The following is a 19871-nucleotide window of genomic DNA, read 5'->3' on the forward strand; positions in this document are numbered from 1 at the left end:
AATCAGCACTATGTAACTTTATGTTTATGAATAAAATGTAATTTTGTCCAATCTGTAGAGTATATCAATATAACTTATACAATTGGGGTGGTTGTATTGTGTCTCCCTGCTCTTCTATTGAGACATTTAGATCGTGTCAAAGGTCATGTCTCACCTAGACACAGGACCTGACACGAATTTTGACCTGAAGGTCGAGATTCAATTTATGCAGGCTTTGTCGTTGTCTTTTCGAAAATAGCCAATCTTCAGGCTTACAACGATGTCATGATCTGACGCGTTAAGGTTGTAGATCTGTGCTTTTACAAAGTAAAATAAATATATACATACAGCAATTATCGTCTCTGTTGGGTGGAAACCTTTTCAGGATTCAAATAAAAAAATAGTAAAAGTAGCAAATCCACAAGCTCAAAACGTTTTGATACTTTTGTGCGACGCTGTAGATCAAGTAGGGTAGGGCATAATTTATGAAAAAAACACAAAAAGATAGGATAGGAAGATAGGAGGTTTCTGCCCGACAGCAACGATATGCTTGTAACAGAGTATTTCTACATTGTACATTTACTTTAAAAAAAAGAAGATTGGGGGGTTGGCGAAAGGGCCTTTCTGTGTGGAGTTTGCATGTTCTCCCCGTGTCTCCTAGGGTAGTACCCTCACAAAAAAACATGCAGTAATCCTGGTCACTATACTGCCTCCCCCTGGCCAGCCGGGGCGCCTGATGGAGGAGAAGGGAACTGGTTGGAATAACGTGTTCCTTCCAAGCACTACGTCCAACCGGGGAAACTCTCCCTTGTCAGGTGACAAGAAGGTCAGTTGGCTCTCATGCATTGAAGGAGGCATGAGCTCGGCCCTGGCCTCCCTAGGTTGGCAGAGGGAAGGTAGTGCCCAGGATTACATAGACAATTGGCACTGGGTGTAAAAAATGGGGTTACAAAACGTGGGATAAAAATTTAGAAAAAAAGAAGGAAAAAAAAGAAGAAGAAGAAGAAGAAGAAGAAGAAAGAATTGGAGTACTTCTCCCACCACTGCCCATGAGTAATGTGAGCACCTCTCCGTGTGGTACAGTATGCAAACACTTCCATTGATGTATTGATCACATGGAGCCTGAGATAGGGAGGAAGCCGGCGTAGGAAGAGTTATTGGAGGGAGAAACCTGGGCAAACAACAGCTCCAGATGACGGCTCAATTGATTTAATTATTAATCCTCAGCGGTTAGTGCGAGTCAGCAGCAGGCACATTCGTGTGTGTGTGTGTGTGTGTGCGTGTGCGTGTGCGTGTGCGCGTGCGTGCGTGCGTGCGTGCGTGCGTGCGTGCGTGCGTGCGTGCGTGCGTGCGTGCGTGCGTGCGTGCGTGCGTGCGTGCGTGCGTGCGTGTCTGTGTGTGTGTGTGTGTGTGTGTGTGTGTGTTTCTATACATACTATAGGCTGCTATATTGTCGCTTTCGGGCAGAAAAACCTTGTACACTATGTCCGTTACTTACTTTCCAGGTAATAGAAACAAATAACCTTCCAATGGATCCAATGTAGCTATTTAGTCACAAGCTGTTGTTAACACTTTTCATTCGTTCAATATTCGTTCCCCCTGGTCAGCCGGGGCGCCTGATGGAGGGGAAAGGAACTGTTTGGAATAACGTGTTCCTTCCACGCGCTACGTCCTACCGGGGAAACTCCCCCGTCAGGTGATAAGTAGCAGTCTGCTAACTCCTCATGCGTTGAAGGACACATGAGCTCAGTTCGGGGCTCTCCCCAGGCAGGCAGAGGGAGAGTAGCGCCCAGGATTACAAGCTTAGGCATTGGCACAAGATAGGGCCCCAAGTTTGCGTCATTATGGATGAATTGTACAGGGGTGTTGTGGGGACTAGTATACTTACTTACTTACTTACTTAGGCCTTTAAATTCCCTGAGGAACATAGGCCATTCATGAAACTCCTCCATCCCCTTAGGTCTTGTGCCCTCCGCTCCAGTTGTTGCCATGACAGCCCTTGCGCCTTCATCTCCTGCTCTGTGGTTCTTCTCCAGGTGGCTCTCTAGGCCTTCCTCTCTTCCTCCTGCCTTGCGGGTTCCATGCTTAGTGCCTGTTTTGTGATTGATTTATTATGTCTTCGCAGTGTGGGACCTATCCAGTTCCATTTCCTCCTCCTGATTTGAGTTTCTATTGTGTCTTGTCTAGTGAGGTCCCACAGGTTGGCATTGGAGATGGTGCTGGGCCAGTATATTCCTAGGAGGCGTCGGAGGCAGCGGCAGAATTTTGTATTTTGTTGAGTATCTTGGTAGTTATCTTCCAGGTTTCTGAGCTGTAGAGTATAGGGTGGATTTGACATTTGAGTTGAAGATTTGCAGTTTGGTCTTGTGTGATATGTCTTTTGCTTTCCATATTTATTTAAGATGTTGAATGTGGTCCTTGAATGGGGGGACTAGTATCCTAATCTGAAAATGGCTTGACAATTTTTTATTTATAAAATAAAGCATTGCCTGACATTGCTCTTTGGTGTGAGTATGAGCGGAAGATAATATTCTTTACCACTAGAGAGCAGCGGTTAGCTTGCTGAATTCACAACAAATGAATCCTCATTGCCTATGGCTAATAAGAGAAGATATGTAGCATTATCGTGGTAAGCAGTACCAGTAGTAGTGAAGGTAATCTAACAAATCATACTGTATTCAAACTATTTCCAAATAGTTTGCATTTGGAAAGGTACAAAGGTGCTCATAAGGTAGCAAAATATAGGAAAATGTTTAGATTATTATTAGTAAGTTAACCTAGTTAACCTATAAACAATATTATATTGAATTCTCCTCATGGTTTTCTATTTTTTTATGTCAGGATGTATTATAGGACTACAGTTACACTGCTTGAATGTGGAGACACTTGCCTTAGGCCTATACTAAAGCCAGATTTATATTTATACTTTGTCATACAGTGGCGCGCACAGAAAATAGCCTATCTACAAGCTCCTGAATCAACCCATATATACATGTTTTGAGTTTGTAGATCGGCTATGTTTGGCGTATGGCATAGTACATATTAGGCGTGAAAACAGTCACTTTTCAGCTTTTACACATATATGTTTTGTTGCAGAGAAAACAGCCTGAGCAGCCTTTTCTCCACTGGGGTTTCTTTCCTTGAAATTCGATGTTTCTTGTTGGTTCTTTCAAGTTCACCCGGAGTGTGAAAAAGGAATGTGTTTACTGGCATTCCATTTAGCAGATGCAGCAGATCAGTATTTGAGTTACAGACCGAGAGAAGTGGCGCATGCAGTTGTTTTGCCTGTGGGATTATACTGAACAAGAATAAAATTCATACACACTTCCTAGTCAAACTCATCACTTTCAACTCACTGGAAAGGGCTTTTTAAGCACCATTTCTGGAGTGCATATCCCTTCAGTACTCCCTCTGTCTGAGCTTTTCCATAGGCCTATAGTTCCATCATCTCACTTACTAACATATTGAGTAGACAAAATGTATATGTTTTTTTTATGAAAGTGTTTTTATTATTCGTTCATTTTCATTCATTCATCCATTTATGTACAGAATTAACGACTTTCAGGCTGGCATCCATTTGAATTATTATTATCATTTTTAGGAGCAAAAATAGCCGATCTGCAAGATCACAATGCTTCGTGATGCAACACAATGTGACATTTTTGTTCCATAATTCTGGCTGTTTGTCATATAACATAAGTATCTAGAGATTAAAGTGGTTGTTCTTCTCTGTAAAGCAGCAGTTTTGAATGATCCCAAATAGACATTAGTTGGTTATAATTCCATACTTTGCATGAATGCTTGACTTCCAGTTTTCCCCCCAAAAGAATGTATGTATGACCGGGCAGCCCATGACCGGGCAGCCCATAGAAGATTATTTTCTGTATGTAGACAGTAAAGACATTCACTCACTGCTAATTTCATCAAACGTTTTATTAAAAAACAGCAGTACTTAGATACTATACAAATATACATGTTTCACTCAAGGGGTGAAATATATACAGTACACGGCTTTTTGGTTTAGCCTGAATCAAAATAAAAGCATGGCATCGATATGATTAGCACAAGTGAGAGACAATTCTAAGAGGAGTCCCTTTTATGCCTAATGTTATGCTCCATCGTATGACGGTGTGGCGCTTTTCTGGACGCAACACGGTATCTTACAACAAAGTATAAATTAGGCTTTAGCACTGCATTGTTCCCATACTGTGTACACAGTGGGCTAACAGGACATCTACACCAGTGGTTCTAAACCTGTGGGTCGGGACCCCCAGGGGGGTCCCTCACATGATTTTGTGGGGGGTCCCCAGTTGACAGTAAAGTCACAATTTTTAACGATTTTTAACACCTTTTTAATACCTAAAAGATATATATATATATATATATATATATATATATATATATATATATATATATATATAAAAATAAATTGAATAAAAAAAGATCAAAGACAATCAGCAATCTATACTATAAAAACTGGTCAAACATTGGCCAAATTGTCAAATAATATAAGAAAGAGGCGACAACTGTGAAAACAGCCGATCTACAAGCTCACAACGCCTCGCAATGCGAGGCGTTGTGAGCTTGTAGATCGGCTATTTTCACAATATTTATCTGTGGAACAGAGTCAAACTAAATGTAATGCCTCAACTCCAAGTGCTTGTCAGGATGGGGGGTCCCCAGTTCAAATATGATTATTTTGGGGGGTCACGGCCTGAAAAGGTTCAGAACCACTGATCTACACAAGCACAATGTAGGTTACAAGAGAGTACAAAGTACTTACAGTATTACCGAGTGCATCACAACATACAAATTCAGAATCAAATGAGGAACCGAAAAATATAAATCTTTATGAATTTACAGTTTGAATTGTATTGACCATTACATTGTATCTACAGTATTATCATCTCTATTTTATATAATCGTTGAGGCGAAAAAAGAAAAAGGAAAAGAAAAAACTTTGTCCTCTAGTTAAGTATCTGTGACATGCATAATAACCATTATTCCTCTGCTTTCATGGAGAATTTACCCCTTAAATCTCTCTTCAACCTTATACCTCGTCCATGGTGTCAAACGCTGACACTCACACAGTACACTAATGTTTCTTCAACGAACAGTGTCTTTAAATGTCTGTTTTTAGACGGGACACTATCGAGGATAAAAGGTTTTCCTTATGACACAGCCATGTGTTTAAGGTTATTTTCCTATATAATGTTTGACACCAAAGACATTCCAGTGAAAAAGTACAGGAACTATGATTCCATCTATCTACCATTCGAGCATGGTTAAACAAGTCAGGCAATAAAGAAAGGGGGGTATAGGCTTACTTGAAAATTCAACAGAGCCCCCTGGATAAAAAAGGGAAATCAATCATGCTGTGTATCCCTATACCACATGAAATAGCTGTAAGCTGAATTCAATCATCTCCCTGGCCTCGCGGTATTGGTTTTCCTGGGCATTATGGTGGAAATTCAAAGGAGGTTGCGCATATATCGACAATATTCACGTTTTGCTCTTACATCATACTCGGTGAAGGTGGGCAGCATTGTTGGCAGATTTCGTGAGAGAAATAATCAGCCATATCTATGAAAACAAGTCCAAAAGAAGCCACTTGGCTACATGAGCACTTTAAACCTATACATTGGCTATTTTCAAAGAGATCTTGAAAAGAAAAAGTGAAATATTTGGAATATATCTGAAAAATAATTTCAGATGGGGCTCTGCGGAGAAACACATGAATTTGGGCGTCCTTGACATGCAAACGTTTGAGAAATGCTTTAAACAATAAAACGAAGAAATAGGAAGCAAGCCCAAATAACTGCATTTTAGAAACAAGCCCAAAACCCTCAACTACCAATATTTACAAGCAACTTTACAGAAGAAATAATCTCTCTAATCTGTCAGCACCGCTGCCCTAAACATGTAGTGTTGTTGTTGGTAGGACTAAACGCAGAAGCACCCGGGAGGAAGTGGACTAAGAAAGGGGAGGAGCCAAACCGAGTTCCTGTTTCTACACAAAAAAAGGAGATGGTGCCCCCAGTGGCAAAAACAAAGGAAACATATATATATGTTTTTTCTTTTTTTTAACATAATGTGTTCCCAGGTTGCAGGAAAAAAATCATAAGCAGACATGGCAACACTGAAGGTAAGGTTTCCCCATCCTCCCCAAGTATGACGTATATATATAAGAGCAAAAGGGTCGGCGCGTGAATATAGTCAATGAGGGACTCTCCCTCACGTCTTGTCATGTATACTGACTCTCCACTCTTCCAGCTGCAGTGTGAGTGTTGAAGGAGGACCGGGTTAAAAGCAGTGGTGGGCAAGCAACAAACATTCAACACATCCAGAGGGATCGAGGCTCTTTCAACTGGACACTGGAGGGAATGCCCCGCCATGGCTCAAGTGATAATTACAATATTCGCCTTCTGCTAAAGTGGGAGTTTAAATGAACATCTGCTGCGTAAACATTTTTTGTCCCCCCGCTGCGTCCATGCCTGTTGGATTTATGTTATCTGGTTGTGATGGAAATCCGACCTCGTCTCGCTGTTGAGACTGAAGAATCACAGAGTGCCCACGTCTCTCTTAGCAGAGACGTGCGTTTTAGCTGGTGTATTTAGTCAAGCCATTTGCTCGATAAACTGGATCATCTGAAAAAGTTTGCATGTTCAATGCATCTGTAAAGTCTTTGGCTTGGATGCAACAAGGAGGATTCCTCGAACTGAGAATGCGCGTTTGCCCCGCCCTCACCCTTTCTTCCTTGTCCATGCACCGGATATAGAGCACACAGCTTTGAAAGGAGAGCGAGGTGGTGTGGGGAGACGTACAGGACAAGTTGAATGAAAGAAGAGAGATAAGCCGCGGCCTACTTCTCTTCTTTTATGCGACTTGAAACGAAAAGTCGTGTGACTAAAGAATGAGAAAGGAGGAAGGATCATGGTTTATTCCTCTCTGGCCAGTCGGAGACGAGGCGTATAAGGACAGGGTGTCTGAGTGAGCTATGACTGGTATGCACAAGGTCAGATAAAGTGGTGCTCTCCTCCTCCCCAAAATGACATCAGCTCTGATTCATTTGTCATGTTACCTCACAAAAAGCCAGTTAAAAATCCTTGCTGGGTCATGCAGTGTTTCGTCAAGATGTGTAAGTTAGTTCACTGAAATAATATTGTGTCTCCGATGAAAGCAGCGCGTATGACCCGCGTATATTATGACCCAAGGCACTCTTTAGTCTTTAGGATCATTATTTCTCAAAATATTTCTACTCAGAGAGTGCAGTTTAGTATGTGATATCTCTCTATATATATAAATGTGTGAGCTATATAAAAGACTATTTTTTTAAACTGTGCAGGGTTTAACATATTGGTGGATTTGAAAACAATCTCAAATAGCATCACATTCTTGCAATGGTCCAAAAGAAATCTATGATATACGCACACACACACACACACACAAAAACAAAAAGAAAACTAAAATATGTAAACCATCATATGTGGCACTTTCACAATAGGGCCTTTTCTATGCCCTTCTCACAATCCTCAGACAATTTTGGTATGCTAACTGGGTTTGCCTGTATGTAATGTATGTGTGTATGCACCTGTATCTATGTGTGTCCCCACAACAGTAGACCAATCAAATGAATGACTTCACAAAACAGAAACTGTACAAGCAGGAAATGCCAAAGTGAAACTCGAGAAGAATATGAAAGTTGTATCGTAGTTGATAAGCTATGCATAAAAAAAAAGAAAAGAAAAACTTCCAGCGAATCTCTCAGTTACACCAACATTGTACTTGTGAAGCATGTTTACTATAGGTGAAGTATTTATAAAGATTACTATTTGGTCAAAGGAGATGTACTGAGTAGACTGCCACCACACTAATCGACCGATTTCTCATGTACAGTGAAAGTCACCGCCGAACACTACAATTTGTGTGGCTTCGTTCACAAACTGCACACTCGGTAACAGGGAGGTCATGCCGTCTTGCTTTCCTATTTGCTGCGCTGAGCTTAAATGACTGCATTCACTATGGACCCATCTAACAACTCCTGACTACAACGTTATGTGCTAGATACATTGAAAGTGGGGGAAATGTGCACATCTAGGCTCTAAGTATTTTCAAGTCAGGATAAGGGAGGCAGCGGGCAAAAGAAAGTCACTGCCATCAACATCCATGTTGTGCCTCCATGTGACAAATGTAGGTGTACTTTATATTCTTAAAGTAATATCCTTATACAATCAGAGCCACGCATCCCTTTCACAACAGCATATTATTTTTGGCTGTTATTTAAAGCTGCAATCCGTAAGATTTATGTCTCTACCCGGGATTCCAACCCGGGGTCTCCCGCGCGAGCACCGAAATGTCTACTGCTGAGCTAAATCGTTCAGCCCGTTTGGGCAGGGGGAGATATTACGATTTGAGCTTCAGGCAATATCTCTTGTCACCCAGCAGTGTGCCTACCTGAACACGGGATTATATTCTCAATGGAAGAGTAGGGAGCCCACCCCCCACCCACCGCAGTTGTGTTATATTTATATTAACATACTCTACCATACAGGTTGGTTATACTAATGTTTTATCCGCTAAAAAGGTTATGGATCGCAGCTTTAAATCAGTCGGCATACTACCCGTGGAAAACGGTGGAAGAGGAGATGTCCCGAAGGTTATGGTTGGCCGCGCGGTGCGTATGAGCGTGATGTGTGCTGTTTGATATTATCTTTGTTAGTTATAATGACCTGCAGTGACCTCTTCAGCTGTAGCAAGGCTGAACAGCTCTGAGCAGATCTGCAGAGACTGAAAGTCTGCACAATGTCTTCCATATGTTGTTTATCAGTCTGCTCCTCGCTCCTTTGTGTGGCGCCCCGCCCGCGTGCCATTGCTTTGCACGAAAACCCACTCTCTCTCTTCCCACAAACAATCCGTGTGTTGCTTAAATTTACAAATGTTTCATTTCTTGTATGAGATTCTTCCTCGTTTTCATCTAAAGCCGCTGTTGACTTCATTACAACGTGTAGTTCCGAAGGAAGTGATGCTTTTCTGGACCGTGAAGGGTGGGCGGTGTGGCCGGGTGACATGTCTGGATTTGAACCGGTGTGTAACTCATGGGGGGGTCAGTCTTTTGTTTGTGTTTGAAGCTTTGTCCGTCCTGAGGCTGTCCTAGCGTTGCTCCATCCGTCTCAGTCACTCACACAGTTTGGAAGGCCTTGGTCTGGGCCGGGATCATGACGGGCGTGGCCCCCATGCGGGCCAGGTTCGCCGGGCTCAGCTTGGGCGGGGGGGTGGGCTTTATGGGCTTCATGGAGTTGGAGGTAGACGTGGAGGTGGAGGTGGGTGGCGTGCTGGACTCCGCGGGGGTCTTGAGAGGAGGCCCCTGGGGGGTGTAGGCGGGTGGGGCCTGGGGGAAGGCGGAGCGGTAGCAGTTCTCTTTGAGCGCCGCCACGGCGGGCACGCAGGGGCGCTGGGCGCGGGGCGGCAGGTTGTGGTGCATCATGGACTGGGTGGAGGAGTCGCCGGAGCGAGAGCTGCCCGAGCGGGAGGACGAGAGCGAGTTGGGCTTCACCAGCTTGGCCTTGGGAGCCTCGGCATCCTCCCTGAAACAAACAAATCACGTTATGTTTTAACATCTCTATAGAGTCGAGAACGCTCCTTTTCAGTAGAAACAGTAGAAACACAATGTTCCAGAAGCATCGATGCTTTAAGTTGACCTGTCTCAAATGGGGGGTACTACTAGTAGTAAGTGCCTCTCTGGGTACTTTGGGGTACTATTTCTCAGCCATCTGCCAAGAAAAAACAAGTTGCCAGCTAGTGTGCTGCATTATTTTCTGACCTGACCTGAGTTTTGAATATTAAAGCCAAACGGGGGGAGGTTTAAGACAGAAACACCAAAAATGTATCAGTATCAGGAAGAATGTTTTGTGCTGGTTCGGCGGTACTCAGCTGAAAACATACTGGAACGGGGTACACTGGTAAATAAAGTTTGGGAACCACTGCTATGTCTCATTGCCCATAAACGATAACCATGACCTTCACTTGATGTGTTGACATAATGTGTAGACATGTAAACAGGACCGGAAGGTCTCGTCTGCGACCCAGACCTCTTCCTGGCTCTGTTACATTATTGATACCCGGTCCTTCCCAGGAGCCTGCATAATTCATCCTGATGCTTGCAAAAGTAGCTACCGGTACACGTACACGCTGCAGCGGGGATCCAAAAAAGAGCTGATGTTCCAGCCGGTAGTGCCAGCATATTAGGCATAATTTAGATGAGATGGTGCAAAGGGAACAGGGCTCAGGAAGTTAAACGTGCTGTTGGATTTCCGAGGGTTTTCTAGGCACTTTGTTTGGAGGACGGCGGTGGGGGGGGGTTTGTGGTGCGTTCCGAGCATTATTATCTGCAATGACGGTGCAGAAATGGCTCCAGGAAGGAGTCCAAGGATTTGATGCTTAATTGTCGCAGGCCGAAAATACACCCTTACATTGTGAGCATGTAGATCGGCTATTTTCGGCATACGAAACTGTCATACAACGAACAAAGTACTGTATATGACAGGCTTAATTAACAGGGACATGGTGGAGAAAGTTTCCCCTCTTTCAGTTCCTTTGAGACTGCGTTTTCTTGCAAGTCTGAGTAAAAGTTGGATAATGACTTACAGTATACGGACAGTTTTAGGCTAACAATAACAGTGAACGTTACGATGTTTATGTAAAGTCAATGGCTCTTACTCTGAATACCCATTCCCTTTCCTGGACGTTGTAAACAAAGCCTGGTCGGTCGGCTGTATCTAACGACACAATAAAATCATCAGAGTTAATTGAACACTGAGGATTTTTACCGTGTTGCTATAATGCTGAGTTATCAGTGGGATCATTTCAATCTCTAGACAAACATTTCCACAATGTGACCGGATGAAAGAGAGAGAGAGAGAGGGAGCGTTCGGATGAAACTTGGCGGCCATAGCTGAATGGGTAGAGAGGCAGCCTGGGAAACAGAAGGTCCTCCCGGTTCGCGTCCCGGGCCCCGGCTATGTGTCGTAGTATCCCTGAGCAAGACACTTACTACCCCTAACTACTCCCTGTAGCTGCCCACTGCTCCTGATACTTGGCTTAATTGCAGAGGACACATTTCATGGCATATCACTGTTGTCGGGCAGAAATCTCTTATTCCTATATCTATCTATTCTAACTTTTTGTGTTTTTTTTTAGTGGTGCCAGCCACTCCTACACTTGACCGTGTGTGTGGGTCCGTCCGTCCGTCCGTCCGTTTGAGCATGGCCTCAACAGCTGCAGCTGATTGCAACACAAGGATGCAACCAGTTACACTAATTCAAAGGCACCACTCTCTTCACACTGGGTGTGATTTTTTTAATTAACACCCTATTTGACCATACTACAGTTACACATAAGCATTAGAAAAAAGTAGCAGATCTACAAGCTTAAAACGCGTCGCTTCGCGCCCGCATTTTGAGCTTGTAGATCTGCTACTTTTGCTACTTTTGAATTTGAATCCTGAAAAGTCACAGTTTTGGACACAATGAGGTTTCCACCCGACAGAGACGATATGCAAATATACGTACAGCAACAAATACCGGACCAAATGATGAATATTATTATTATTAAGAATTAATGCGATGCAGTCGACTCTGTACCTGATCTCGTTGGGAGTCTCCTCTTCGTCGTATTTCTTCATCTCTTTCTTGCGGAACACCAGCCAGATGATGAGGATGAGGAGAAGGACGCCGAAGGACACGCCTACGACCGCACCGGCCACCACACCCATGCCTCGGACATCTGCACAGGTCAACACACACACACACACACGCACACGCACACGCACACGCACACGCACACGCACACGCACACGCACACGCACACGCACACGCACACGCACACACACATGCACACGGACGTACGCATAGAGGTCGAGATCATCAGTGCATATACGATAAAGCCAAGAAAAGAATACAGTATGAACTGAATTGCACTTAACATTTCATTTGCATTTATTTCAGTCTATCTTATTTCATAAGAAAACGCAAGCAAGACAGGCCAAGTCAAGTTTTAATCTAGTTTTGTAACTTTCAGTGAGGTTCAAATCGGAATATTCATGTTGCAATTAACTTAAATTGCAAACAGACTGGTCAGATGTGGTCATGTGGATGCATCACAGCTGACCATAAGGTGTCAAATTACTCTACGGGTCTACAGTATGTGCTGTCAAATGAAATGTATGTTCTGCAAAATTTGTTACCTTGGCTACTCAAAAATAGCAGATATACAAGCTCAAGCCACGCTTTTAATCTTGAAAGTGTTTTTTTTTTTACACAAAACTTTTCTTCTGGGGTTTCCTGGCACAAATCATTTTTAGATAGGGGGTCCGTAGCCAAATACGTATCAATTTGGGGTCCCTGACATGAAAAAGTTTGAGAAGCACTGACATACTGCAGCCTAAACTGGGACTAAGCCAGTAGTTGTGTACCGAGGCACATTACTGTGCCGGGAGACAAATCCAGGTGTACCTTGGGATTTTGTAACAGTCAACCACACATTATTATTGCCATAATACTGTATACAACTATATATTTAAAAAAAGTTCACTTTTGTTTCAATTAAATGTATCTGTTTTTTGTGTGCACTCATTTCCTAATACAGAGGCAAATTCAATACACTAGAAAAATATTTTAACCACTTCCAACCTGGTGTTCTTAATTGGGAATGTACTATAACTTTATATAAAAATGTTCAATTATTATTATTCATTTTTTTAAATAAACACACACACACACACACACACACACACACACACACACACACACACACACACACACACACACACACACACACAAATGTTCTAACATTGTGAAAATCACACATACAAAATGTGATACAAGCTCACATTTGCTTGTGAGCTTGTTCGCTATGAACATAGGTGTGTGCCTAGAGCCTTTGACTTGCCCTCTGGTGGGCCTTTGAGCCACAGAATGTTTTGACATCTAAGCTGTCCATCAAGCTTCCATTTTGACACATCATCATCTATTTATAGCTTCATTCTTTTCTCTTTCGGGGAGCAACAGCAATACACTGCTTCATGGAGGCAGGGCGGTATGACTGCAGTTTATGAGTGATGTCGTTTGAGTCTCAGTTAGAGGCCATAATAATTGTGGGACTCCTGCAGGCTCCACTAAGACTGCTGTTAGTAGATGGAAGGTGAGCAAGATGAACCCCCGTAGAGCTTTACTAATAGACAAAGAACCCAGTGAACCACATGAACCCTACAGAGTCCCTAATCTGGGAAAGATCTGCTATTTTCGGCGAAGAGATTTGGCGTAGAGCAGTGGTTCTCAAACTTTTTCATGTCTACAACCCCCAAATTAAAAACTATTCACAAATTTTGACAAGAAAAAAAATAAGCAGCTCACGATGCTTGTGGATCAGCTATTTAAAAAAGATTGTCACCATTTTCAAATAGCCGTATAAAGGCTTAATGTGGTTAAAATGATTTTGGAACCCTGTCAAGGACCCCTGGGGGTCTCGAGACCCCACTTAGAGAACCACTGGTGTAGAGGGAAATTAAAGGAGGGTTGGCCTATAGGATAGAGCCCTGACGCCGGGCAACAAGCATTCATTTCAGTGGCCCTTTCTCATGATGTGTATAACCAACCATACATTTCTTTGTGCGGGCTGCACTCCGGGGGTTTCTAGTTAAAAATCCCCGGAGCCTTTCACAGAAAGGCGTTGGTGTTGTCAGTCACTGTAGCTCCTTTTCCAAAAAAGCCCTGCGGCGAGCTTTATAAAAAAAAGCGCCGGGAGCGCTTTTTTGATGAAGCTCTGGGATGAAGCTCCCCATGCAGCACCGTGCCAACACTATTCTGGCTGCCAGAGGACAACCTTATTATATGGACACACTCCCTTATACATGAGAGATGCATGGTCGAGCAGGGGTCTTCAACAGGGGGTCCGGGACCCCTAGGGGGTCCAGAGAGGGGGGCCAAATCTTCATGTGATAGGATTTAAAAAAAAAATATTAACCACTAGCATCCCTATTCTGAGGCCTTTTGACTGTATTCCGTTCTGTCTAAACGTCCTTTTTCAACAATAATGTGCTTATACTGTATTTCACTGTACATTAAGTACAAGTACATGTTTTGAAGTATACGTCTTTAAGTAAACGCGATATCTGGCACTCCTTTCCTAGTACCAGTATGATAGAGCCCTGACGCCGGGCAACAAGCATTCATTTCAGTGGCCCTTTCTCATGATGTGTATAACCAACCATACATTTCTTTGTGCGGGCTGCACTCCGGGGGTTTCTAGTTAAAAATCCCCGGATTTTATGAACTTGTGGTATAGTTTGCATACTTATCACTGCTATTAGCATCTAGTGCAGTATCTATTGGTTGTTACCCGTAGCTGCATCTCCTCTTTTCTGTATCTGCCCTGAGTTTTATCTTACTGCTGCACTGCCTTTGGCAACCGTCTGTCTGTCTGTCTGTCTGTCTGTCTGTCTGTCTGTCTGTCTGTCTGTCTGTCTGTCTGTCTAGAGACAGTGTGAAAGTAAATTCTGAACTTCATATTGAGGTGTAATGGTCCGTGGAAAGCCGAATCACTCACAGTGCATCTTGACCTCCACCGTGCAGCTCTCCTCTCCCACATCGTTGCTGGCTGTGCATTTATAGACTCCAGCGCTCTCCTTGGTCAAGTTCCTCAATGTCACAATCTCTGGGTTCTTCAAATCTGATTACACAGAAAAAGAACACATAGCACAATGCACATCACATATCATGTTGCATTCACAATGCGGTTTTCACTCCAACCAAAGACTTTGTGCTTCTTAATCCTCTGCATCAGACAGCAGACTGGTCCTTGCAGGCCAATTAGTGTATAAAAGAGACTTGTTTTGCATACTGTACATCCTGTTCAATTAATATTTAAGCTTTAGTTAATAAACTATCTTCCAGACTAATGTTACGTGTCAAATTTCTCTTCATTAGGAAAATAATTTACAAGTTGTTTAATTGAAACCCTTGCAGTCCTGTTCTGGGGGAACACTTGCAGAAAATAGCTGATGAGATATTTTCGGTAGAGTAGGTATTTTGTGTAGAGGGGAAAAGAGGGGACCAAGTACAGAGCCAACTCAGGTACAGGTTACAGGGGTTTAAGGGGTTAAATAGTTTTGCTAACTAGTCCTATTGTTTACTTTATCGTACTCTACTGGTCTGGAAGGCATTCTGAGACCACTGAAACGGTTATGGCTTTTTGCACACCCAAACGTCCAGTAAAGTTGTTACCAACCAAAGCCTTTAATGAGTTCTGTTAATATTAAGAATACTTCTAAGAGTCATCATCAGTAACACTTTGAATAGTTATTATGCCCGCAACATAAACCGAAAACAAATTAAAACAGTCCATCAAGTAAAAACTTGGGAATAACAAAATGTAGCAAAGTATGATGCAACACTGCTGTTATATCGTCTCTGTCGGGTCCAAAACTTTTTAGGATTCAAATTCAAAAACAGCAAAAATAGCAGATCTACAAGCTCAAAACGTGTCGCTTCGCGCCGCGTTTTGAGCTTGCAGATCTGCTACTTTTGATGCTTGTGTGTGACGCTGTATAGTGTGATCAAGTAGGGCCATAATTTACAAATATGGAGATAAGAGGTTTCTGCCCGACAGCAACGATACGTATCTAGTGTCTGGAAGAGGCATTCCTTACCAAGGTGCTAAAGTACCAACGTCTTAAGGATGCTATTATACAGCTTGGTTACATTAATGTAAACTGCTTGTGTTCATATTTGGACGCCATAAATGTGTTGTGAGAGGCCTGCAGATTGCAGGAATGCCCAAGCCAAGAGCTAAGGCATTGGCTAAATTCCGTGCTAATTGGCAGTCGCCACATATGGAGGAGACGATGCTTCCTGTATATCCGTGATCTGTATCCTGAATCACTTATTGTTGAGTTTCCCCAAGTTTGTGCATCTACTATTGTTTGCGTTCAAGAATTTCTCGTTAAATGTGAACACGAATTAAGATGTTAAAGGGATAGTTCACCCAAAAAAATACTTTTTTTCTAGCGGACCGTTAAGCAGCGGTTCCAAATTATTGGCTTAGGAATGCGTAGGAAAAAAAAAAAAAATCCATGAATTCAAGTCTCCATGGGGTGACTAATCGATAGAACAAAAAGTAATTTTGGGGGTGAACTATCCCTTTAAATGTGTGTGTTACAGCTATCATCATCATCACATGGACAGTCAGACCAATAAACCACACACACACACACACACACACACACACACACACACACACACACACACACACACACACACACACACACACACACACACACACACACACACACACACACACACACACACAGTTATACAGTCAGTGTTTCTTACCTAGCAGGGCGAGTTGGGGAAGCTTTCCGACATACTTGCCCTTGTCCAGGATCCTCTCCCACTTGTAGTGGATGGGGTCGGAGCCCTCGGCAGACCTACAGCTCATCTTCACGTCAGCACCCTCCAGCAACCGGCCCTCCATCCAGCAACGTGGCTTCGAGGGTTTCACTACGCACACGCACGCACGCACACACACACACACACACACACACACACACACACACACACACACACACACACACACACACACACACACACACACACACACACACACACACACACACACACACACACACACACACACACACACACACACACAGTCAGACACAGCATTAAGAACCTGAGGCCGATTCTACAAATACCATCAGTAGTTCTCATACTTTCAAGATTCTTCTAAAATGTAAAAACAAATAGTAGATGTACAAGCACGGCACGAAGTGACGCGCTGTGATCTTGTATATCTACTATTTTTCCTATAGACAACGCTAAAATCTAAAATTACACAGATAGATATTTTTTTTCACTTTACTGTCTAAATTTGGACAATAACAGCACTTGATAATTTACATATCACAAGGATGATTCCCAAAAGCTCTGTGCAGTGCTCCTCTGGCGTGTAAAGATGTTTTACATTCTAAAAATAAAAGCCAAACAGGAATGGATTTTGAGTACACGTGTACGCATGCATTAGGAATACAAAACTCTTCTCACTATTTCTGCTTAAAAAAAACATTTACATCTGCCATGTAGGCCTATTGAATGCAGACCCTGAACTTGCACATACGCCATTTTGCAATAGTTTGGGGGTATATACCCCTGCACTGGAGCAACAGTAATCTGACTCTGTTACTTGATCTCTGCCAATGGGAACATTATGGATGAGTTCTAATTAACGGGGAAAACACATTTTTGCTGCAGCAGTGGAATTGAGATACTGGTGCGTTTTATGGGAGACCCACATGGTGTGTACGCTCCTCCCCGGGCACACACACAGATCACACAGCATGCTGATTGGGGAGGGCAGACTGCAAATCGTTGCTGTCGGGCAGAAACCTCTAATCTCCATATTTGAACTTTATGTATTTTATTTTTCTCGTAAATTAACGCCCTACTTGATCACACTGTGACGCTGTAGGGACTACAGCGTCACACAAAAGCATCAAAAGTAGCAGATCTACAAGCTCGAAACGCGGCACGAAGCGACGCGTTTTGAGCTTGTAGATCTGCTACTTTTGATACTTTTCAATTTGAATCCTGAAGAGTAATAGTTTTGGACATAATGAGGTTTCCACCCGACAGAGATGAAATGTGACCACCAGGCAAACCCTACAGTCTTCCTGAATAACAGAGTGGTCACCATCATGAATAATACGCCTTTTTCTCTTAAAGATCATTTTCATGCCATTATTGTGCTTTCTCCCGGTACATAATGTACCGGGAGAAAGCACAATAATGGCATGAAAATTATCTTTAAGAGAAAAAGGCGTGACATGCTGCTCAGTTTTCAAGAGCACACCAGTATAGGGCATAGCAGTGGTGGTGCCACAGATAGAAAACCCATTAATATTTTCCCATCGAGAATTATTATTAATTATTATATATTAATTATTTTAAGCCTGGAACCCAGGCTCCTGGTGAATCATGACCATAAAACATTTGACTCTGTGTCAATTATATTTGTATATTTAATTATATTATATACTATTTGTTAATAAATACCCTTTTATTTGCGGTTTTCAAATGTTGACACAGAATCAAATCTGATTCACCAGGAGGCTGGATGGTTTGGTTCCAGGCTTAAAATAATTTATATAAATATTTTTGGAAATCCCTGTGGGAAAAGATTATGGGTTTTCTATCTGTGGCACTACAAAATGGCCGCCACTGCTATGCTATACAGCGTTGAATTTCGTCAAAACAACACGTTATGCCTAAATACATAATAAACAGTAAACAGCACACTCTTTCTGTTGTTTATTGAACTGCTCCACCAAACGTTTTGGGTTGCATATCGCCTCCATCGGGTGATGATGGCTGATAAAGGCTTGTAGTTCAATAAACTGCCTAAAAGCAATAAGCTCACACTGGACGCAGAAGCGCTGCTGCACTTAACCGGCTGTTCCCACCAGAACCTCAATAATACAGTATGTTTGTTTATCCAGTTTTGATGGATTATTAATCTGACATAATATTGCCAGAGTCGCTGTGCGCCACTCAAAGGAACAGAACAGAAACTATAGCTGCACATCTATAGCTGCACATGGGTTTAAGTTGTATTGTGTTTACTCGATCCAGTGTGTGTGTGTAAGAGTTGTGTAACATTTAAAATATATATATTTCTTTACAGTATATTACATAACATTACATAGCCTACAAAGTCATGTTAAACAGGTCTTAATCCAGGGTCAAACACATGTAAATGTGGGCAGCACATTTAACTGGTTAAGCTAACAGGGCAAATAGTAACAGCAGAACAGCTTGGAAGAGTTTAAATTGACAATGGAATGTGGAATATCAGGCCTGCTAGAGGAATTCAGTGTTTTTTTTTATTGTTTTAATTGCCCACATCTATCTCTAAAACACAGTTTTTAACAAGCATGCAAACTAGCTCACAACACATCACGGATCTGCTGTTTTCTGACAGCAGCAGATCCATGACGCGTTGGGAGCTTAGATTGGCTGTTTTCTGCCGCAACGCTAGCGTACAATTAAGTATAAATTGGGTTTCATGCCTTGTTTCCACTAAGCTCTGTGTGATGTCTAAAATTCAGTTTAGTCCATTCAAGAGTACGTTTTGTTGCTAGAGATTTTGGAGAGCATGCTGTGTGCCATGAAACAGAAAAAAAAGACGCTGTTTCATTCAATTCAGTTGCTTAATGTTTATGATCACTTTATTCCCTTCCTTTTTTTCTCTTTTTACCCCTTTTTCTCCCCAATTTAGTCATTATGCCTCCCCAAACACATTTGTGTGTTGTCACTGCTGTTGTATCCTACTGCGTATCCTAGGAGCCCCCACCAGGAGGACGTAGAGCCTTCATCCACTTTAAAAAAAGGAAATTAATATACTTTGGCCATTCAAAAATAGCAGATGTACAAGCTTTGAAGGCTATTTGGCATCGACGTAAAGAAGCGGTCCGATACATGTACAGTGCAACTCAAGTCCACTTCATCGAGACTAGAGGGTTTTAAGACAATTTTTTGAAAATTCAAGTACAATTTTACATTTCCAGATGGGGGGGTCCATGGCTCCTCCTTGACATGATAAAGTTTGAGAACCCCCACTTACCGAGCACGATGAGGCTGACGGTGCTCCACTGGTACTTGCCGTCGTTCTTGACCTTGCAGTTGTACTCCCCTGAGTCGGCCAGTGACAGGTCACTGATGAGCAGAGAGGCGTCCCCCCTCAGGTACTCCCCGGCGAAAGCCACGCGGCTTTCCGCTTCGGTGGGGTTATACACCCGCCCGGCGAAATATGTAATCACCTGAGGCGGGAACGGGAGCGGAGGG

General features: G+C 42.7%; 1 protein-coding gene across 1 annotated transcript in view; it reads right to left on the reverse strand.

The window, feature by feature from the left end:
- Window positions 1-8578: 8578 nt before the first annotated feature.
- The window catches only part of clmpa (CXADR like membrane protein a), a 104188-nt gene continuing 92895 nt past the window's right edge, over window positions 8579-19871 (reverse strand). The window contains exons 3-7 of the mRNA XM_080434702.1: window positions 19651-19846; window positions 16365-16532; window positions 14581-14703; window positions 11619-11760; window positions 8579-9563 (exon numbers count right to left, since the gene is read on the reverse strand). Of these exons, the coding sequence (XP_080290828.1) occupies window positions 9158-9563; window positions 11619-11760; window positions 14581-14703; window positions 16365-16532; window positions 19651-19846 (1035 nt within the window). The 3' untranslated portion in view covers window positions 8579-9157. The remainder of the gene's footprint in view (window positions 9564-11618; window positions 11761-14580; window positions 14704-16364; window positions 16533-19650; window positions 19847-19871) is intronic.

This window comes from Gymnoscopelus braueri (assembly GCF_963280865.1).
Source record: "Gymnoscopelus braueri genome assembly, chromosome: 8".
Classification (NCBI taxonomy): Eukaryota; Metazoa; Chordata; class Actinopteri; order Myctophiformes; family Myctophidae; genus Gymnoscopelus; species Gymnoscopelus braueri.